Source organism: Nicotiana attenuata, chromosome 11, assembly GCF_001879085.1.
Source record: "Nicotiana attenuata strain UT chromosome 11, NIATTr2, whole genome shotgun sequence".
Classification (NCBI taxonomy): domain Eukaryota; kingdom Viridiplantae; phylum Streptophyta; class Magnoliopsida; order Solanales; family Solanaceae; genus Nicotiana; species Nicotiana attenuata.
In genome coordinates, this window is record NC_031999.1 from 11,841,035 (window position 1) to 11,847,035 (window position 6,001).

General features: G+C 36.5%; 1 protein-coding gene across 9 annotated transcripts in view; it reads right to left on the reverse strand.

Annotated features, from left to right (window-relative positions):
* LOC109234128 (DEAD-box ATP-dependent RNA helicase 1) overlaps positions 208 to 6,001 on the reverse strand; it is a 16,235-nt gene continuing 10,441 nt past the window's right edge. The window contains exons 7-12 of one of the 9 annotated variants that reach the window (XM_019399987.1): positions 5,553 to 5,740; positions 3,801 to 4,005; positions 3,070 to 3,175; positions 2,707 to 2,859; positions 2,524 to 2,582; positions 208 to 642 (exon numbers count right to left, since the gene is read on the reverse strand). In XM_019399987.1, the coding sequence (XP_019255532.1) occupies positions 2,768 to 2,859; positions 3,070 to 3,175; positions 3,801 to 4,005; positions 5,553 to 5,740 (591 nt within the window). In that variant the 3' untranslated portion in view covers positions 208 to 642; positions 2,524 to 2,582; positions 2,707 to 2,767. Of the gene's footprint in view, positions 643 to 1,425; positions 2,583 to 2,689; positions 2,860 to 3,069; positions 3,176 to 3,394; positions 3,662 to 3,800; positions 4,006 to 5,552; positions 5,741 to 6,001 lie in introns of those variants that run through there. The other 8 variants (XM_019399984.1, XM_019399988.1, XM_019399985.1 and 5 more) reach the window with 8 other exon arrangements.

Consider the following 6,001-nt stretch of genomic DNA (forward strand, 5'->3'; position numbering starts at 1 on the left):
TGAGATAGCATCGTAAGATGCCTAAAACTTGGGGTTCGACCCTTCTCCGAACCCTGCATGAATGCGGGATGCTTTGTTCACCGGACTGCCCATATCTATCAATTTTCATAAGAGTACTGGCCAAACCTTCACAAGGTTCCACATTCTTTCTTGTAAATCAACACAATTATCTCATCCTCAAGAAACTCTATAAGACAATGCAAAACTGTACCAAGTTCAATGTACCCCAGGAATATGATAATAATAGATAAAATACAAGTATCTAAACATTAATATCTAAAGCAAGTACACATATACAGCAGAAAGTAAGAAAAATATCCGAGTATGAAGATCTCCAATGAATAACAAAATTGGTGCATTCAATTTTTAGAATGCTGCCACTATAATGATAGTTCAAGCTAAGGATCTTCAGGTTGCACCAGCAATCTAGAGTTCCAGCCACTCAAAATGCATACCGGTTACCAATCAAATCAAACAAGTCTCCACCGACGTACCCTGGGTGCTGTACACTTTGAATTTTTCTCACAGTACAGTGTAAGAGATCCGAGTTTTGGGAATAATCCTTCATGGAAGTCCAGCTTTCACAATCCCAACTAGGATTAGTCTTCTTGACCCGCCACCGACTGCACGATACATCCAGATCTACACGAAAGAACCAGTTTTTAGACACTAAATGTAGAAAGAACAAGTGGCATTCAATCAGTAGGTTCCAGTTCAATGAAGGAAAGTTCAAAATTGGAAGCTTTCAATAGCAACAAAAACCGCATATTTAAGTTATGTTGTTTTTTCTACTCATGCATCGGCACATTGCATTCTGCGGTCCCATTTAAGAGGATATCGTTTCAATAAGATGACTGTGATGGCGAACATCTTAATCTATGCAGTTAATACTAAAAGCAAGTAGCAGCACTAACAGCTAAAAATGATTAAAGCCTTTCGATTAAGACGACTGACTCAATTTAAGCCAGACCACAGATGGATAATCTAATCAATACCCCTATAAATCTCATCCCATTTGTATTTTTTAAGGCATACAATCCATCTTATCCTCAAACACTACTACAGTTCTACCTAGCATCTTGCACCTTTCCCTCAACTGTACTCACTCCCAAAACCTACTAAAGAAGATGGCAAATGCTCGTATTGCTAGGTTTGTTACAGAGGTAGCACCACCACAGTTTGTAAATGTCATGAGACAAAGAGCCTCAAAGATGCTAGATACCATCAAAGAAGAGGAGAGAGAAGCTGGCACAAGCGAGTCACTTTCTTTGAAGAGTTCATTGCCTTCATCGACTTCAGTTTATTCTGCTTCAGCTTCAAATGCAAAAAATTCTAAATATTTTCTCAAAGAAGTTCAGAGGTCTCTTTCTGTATTTGGCAGCTAAAGTCTCAACTTAAGCTTGCTGACGGTGATTTCAAGTTTTCCTGACCAGTCTATTGATATCTAGCTGTCCTCCTCCTGCAAATTTTCTCTCTCTTCCGTACACATAGCTTGGTTGAGTCCAAGCTTTGCTGAGACCAGATAAATATTGACTGTATCTGTAAGTAATCTGTGTGAGAAAATGAAAATTCCTCCATCGAACTATCAGTAAATTTCTATTGCTGCTACTTTTAATTTTCCAAAAGTTACTTTCTGTACAGTTAAAAAATTGTTATGCTGGTATGTTCCTTTTATAAAGTATCTTGTTCCACAAAACAAGCACTTGGAAATGGCTTACACGCATATAATAAATGCTCTCTCTCCGTGAACTCAGCTACACCTATTTAGACAAGAATATGAGAATGTAAAAACATTCATACTTACTAAAACAACTGAGCAACTTTACCTCAAAAAAACCTATTGCTCCCCTTCCCTACAATTTAATACTAACTGATCTTGCGCCCAGCGCTTCTTCCTTTTGTTCTAAACTGGTGCTTTCCTCCAAATGTTTATAAAGTAATAATTTTATAAATGTTTGAGAAAAACATGGTCACATACAAGAAGTATACCGAAAGAAGAAAACCTACAAAACGAGATAGTTTTCCACGAACGACACCCATTCTTCTACACATAAAGGAATCTTATTGGTGCACCAAAAAGAAATAAGGGATAAAATACTCCTCCTTAACTGAACAAAATTCATCTCTACACCCTCAAAAGCTCTCTTATTTCGTTCCTTCCAAACCACCCACATGAGAGCTAGCGGCGCAAACTTCCATGCACTTCGTCTTCTCCTACAAGTTGACTGGTGGCTTATGGTCAATGGAACTAAAAATAATCAGAGAACTCAAAGGTACTACAAGATTATTTGATTTTCATTTTCCTCTACTTCAGCTTATCCAATACTAAAAGTTTTGCAAGAATCACTTGTCTTTCTTCAAATTTTAATCAATTGTTACTAAAAGAGTGTGACTTTTTTAAACATAAAGGAAGAAATTACAAGAATAGCACTAAGCCTGAATGTATTTACATTGTCTGGATGAAGATAACAGCATTAGAAAAGAGATAAAAAAAAAAGTACAACAAAGCCCCTTACAAATTACCACTGTCAAAAAGAAACATCGGAACACTTTCTTCTGTTAACCATTTTGCACGGCATCCACTAAAAAAGAACCAAGAGCAGTGGTGATAATCCATAGGCAAGCATCGAGAAACACAATCTCATAAAAAATTAAAATCACATAATAACATCGAAATGTAGATGCTCACCTATGGTATAATCATACCTAGGTTGGCAATTCAGTACTACACCGGTTAAGAAATGGAAGTTATCCCCGCGGCAGCTTTTCACTTATCCTTTCTGACATTTGAAGACTTCAGTCTAATCTTGCTCTTCTTAAACTTTTCCGATTCAACATTATCTCTAAGTTTCTCCAAAGCTTGAGGAAAAGGAAAAAAGAGGTTAAATTAAAAAGACAGAGATCGGAAGAGCAATTGCAGAACTTGTGCAAATATTTATTTTCACCAAAAACGCTAATATGAGATCTCGAGTTATATTCTCTTCATAATTCTCAACTACAACCACATTGACCAAACAACTAGTCCTGCCGAGTACTTCCAATATGCTGAAAATGGGAAAAGAAAAATACCTGAGGTATACACAGAGTTGAGTGACTCTATAACTTCAGAAGAAACAGAATAGGTGGGGCAAGAGTCACAGTCAGCTTTTTGTAACAGCTTCTTGAACCGCTTAACCTGAAATAATTAGCATTAGAGATTCCATATTCAAACAATAAAGAACAAAGATAGGAATATTTTCAGCAAAAAGCAAAAGAAATTTTAGTGATTTGATGTCTCAAATCAAACTCCTTCACTAAAAGTTATTATCTTGGAAATGGTTGTGAAACCTGGTGGTATATGTAGTTAATAGTCAGAGATTACATCATATTTTTTAAGTATGTTCATATAACATACCTATTATCCCAATAAATTGAACATTGAATTGCTGTGACAGTTAGGAGCACAATATGAAGACTGAAGGAGCAAACTGACAGTGGAGGACGGCTTAGCTTTTATGGTAGCTTATAAGCTTCAAGATCAGACTTCTCTTTCAATTTTGTGACCATTTGATGGTTGGGAACCAGCTCAAGTAGTCATAACTCAACAGTTAGAGAATATCTCAGTTAATCCAAGATGATTTGTTGCCCCCCACCCCCACAAAAAAAGGGGTACTTAATTATCCTAACATCATGCAAAAGTTAGATTTACTGCATCAGGTAATTTACAAAATGTCAGCTCCCTTCAGGGACGGAACTTAAAATCATTTTACAAAAATAGATCACCTTAAAAACCTTCACTTCATCATCACTAAAAAACATACCTCATGTTTGCGTAATAAAGTAAAGCAACACCCACTTTGGCCTGCTCTTGCAGTTCGACCCGCCCGATGAATAAATGTTTTTATATACGCAGGCATGTCATAGTTAATGACATTTCTAACTCCTTCAACATCCATTCCACGAGTCATAGCATCAGAGGATATAAGCACTTGCACTTGTCCTGCCCGGAAGGCGCCCAACGTTTTGCTGCACGAAAAAAGTTCGCGGTATGAAATTGCAATACAGTACACTTGAGTAAACAACAAGAAATACCACAACATTCACACATGTGTTCTTGCACGACAATATGTGTCCTAAATAAACATAGCAACACCTTTCTACAGGTATAAGTATGATGACAAAATAGATTCTTTATTCTCTATTTCCTTTTCTCTTTTTAGAAAAGTTCTCCACTTAATCCAATTTCCAGAGTTCAAAGCCATAATAAACTTAGGTTGTGAATGTGATAGAACAACACCAACCATGCCCTTTTTCTAAACATATAAAGTAAAGGTGTCTAACGGGCCGGGGTTGACCCGGAACCGGACCGGCCCGGTTCATAAGGGGCCGGGTGGGCTGGGTAGGAGGGGTAGAGGGGGTTGGACCATTTATTATTTTTTACCGGTTAACCGGACCCATTAAACCCGGTCCAATGAACAGTGCCTCTAACCGGTTCAACCGGCCCGGCCCGGACCGGCCCAGACCATGAATATACCAATTATTGTATACTAATTAACATAGTTTAAAATTGTTGGAATTTAACATATTTAGGGTATAAAACTATAAATGCTAAAATCATAGAATATGATGGTAACGTATTATTTTTAAAATATGCTATATATGTGTTATTTTAAGATTTTAAGACAATTTGTGTTATTTTAAATTATTAGACATATTTATGCTTAATGTTTTAGTTTGTTAGATTAATTTGAAGTATTATTAATTTATTATGCATGAAAATTTAGTTTTACTATTTTTTTGTTAATTTACTTTTTAAATGCAAACTTTAATTTTGTAATTTTGAAATAAATGTAGCACTTGCAATTTATAAGTGCAGTTTTTCCCCATCTTTCTTGTATTCTTTATATTAATACAAAGTATTAATATAACTTACAATAGTTATACAAAATATTAAAAAAAAATTAAAAAAACACTAAACCCGGTCCGGCCACCTCAACCCGCAAACCGTACGGTTCAATTTTTACCCGGATTAACCCGAACACGTTAAACCCGTTAAGAGCAAGCCCGGAACCGGCCCGGAACCAAACCCGTACGGGTCCAAATAATACTGGCCCGGACCGGACCGGCCCACCCGGTTAACACCCATAATATAAAGATTAACAGCTCTTAGTAGCCACTTGGATTAGGGTAGACAGGATTTCTTGTGAGATGCAGACATCCTCATATGGCATCACAAGACCTGTCTCGTGATACATTTTTTGATAATGAAGATTGTCTCTGATGAACAATTTTAGGAGTAGGGAAAACTATCCCAAACCTAAGATTTTTACACTTCTAATATAGTACCTTGGAAACCGATTAAGCAGAATAAAACGTATAACAGTACAATAGTAAATCAAAATTGTCCAGCAACGTAGGTGCTCCTTGCATGACTACCTTCAGTTAGCTTCAGTAACATGTGTGCTCATGCAAAGCATCTTTAGTACAGGCTGACAGCAAAATTGTCTAGCAAATCGACTAATGTAAAAGCTCAGAACTAAATTAAAGTTGTTATGGGAATGTATCTACAGTACCTTCTTAAAGATTGAGGTTGAAGACGAGAGTACTCCTTGAACTCAATTTGCAAATTGTCGAAAAACTTAAGCAAGGTGCATAATCTATGAGTGGACTCCACAGATGATGTGAAAACAATTGATTTCTCCCCTTGCAGACTTTGAAGAAGGGAAACTAGATAAAGTGGCTTAAGCTTCGATTGGCATATCTACACAGAAGGAAGGTAAAATACCAATATCAATCATCTTCTAGTGAAGAACAGTGTCTTCAAAAGCAAAGGACGCAAAAATAGCAGCAATTCCAATGGGAGCGAAAAGTGAGGTGCACACTTTTTCAAATTGAACACATACCTGATATACATGAATATAGATAGTACTTGTAACACTAAATTGCAATTGAAATTGCTAACTTCAGCATCCAGTACTCGACATAAAAAATACTTTAATCAACAGCTCAAAATAAACAAATA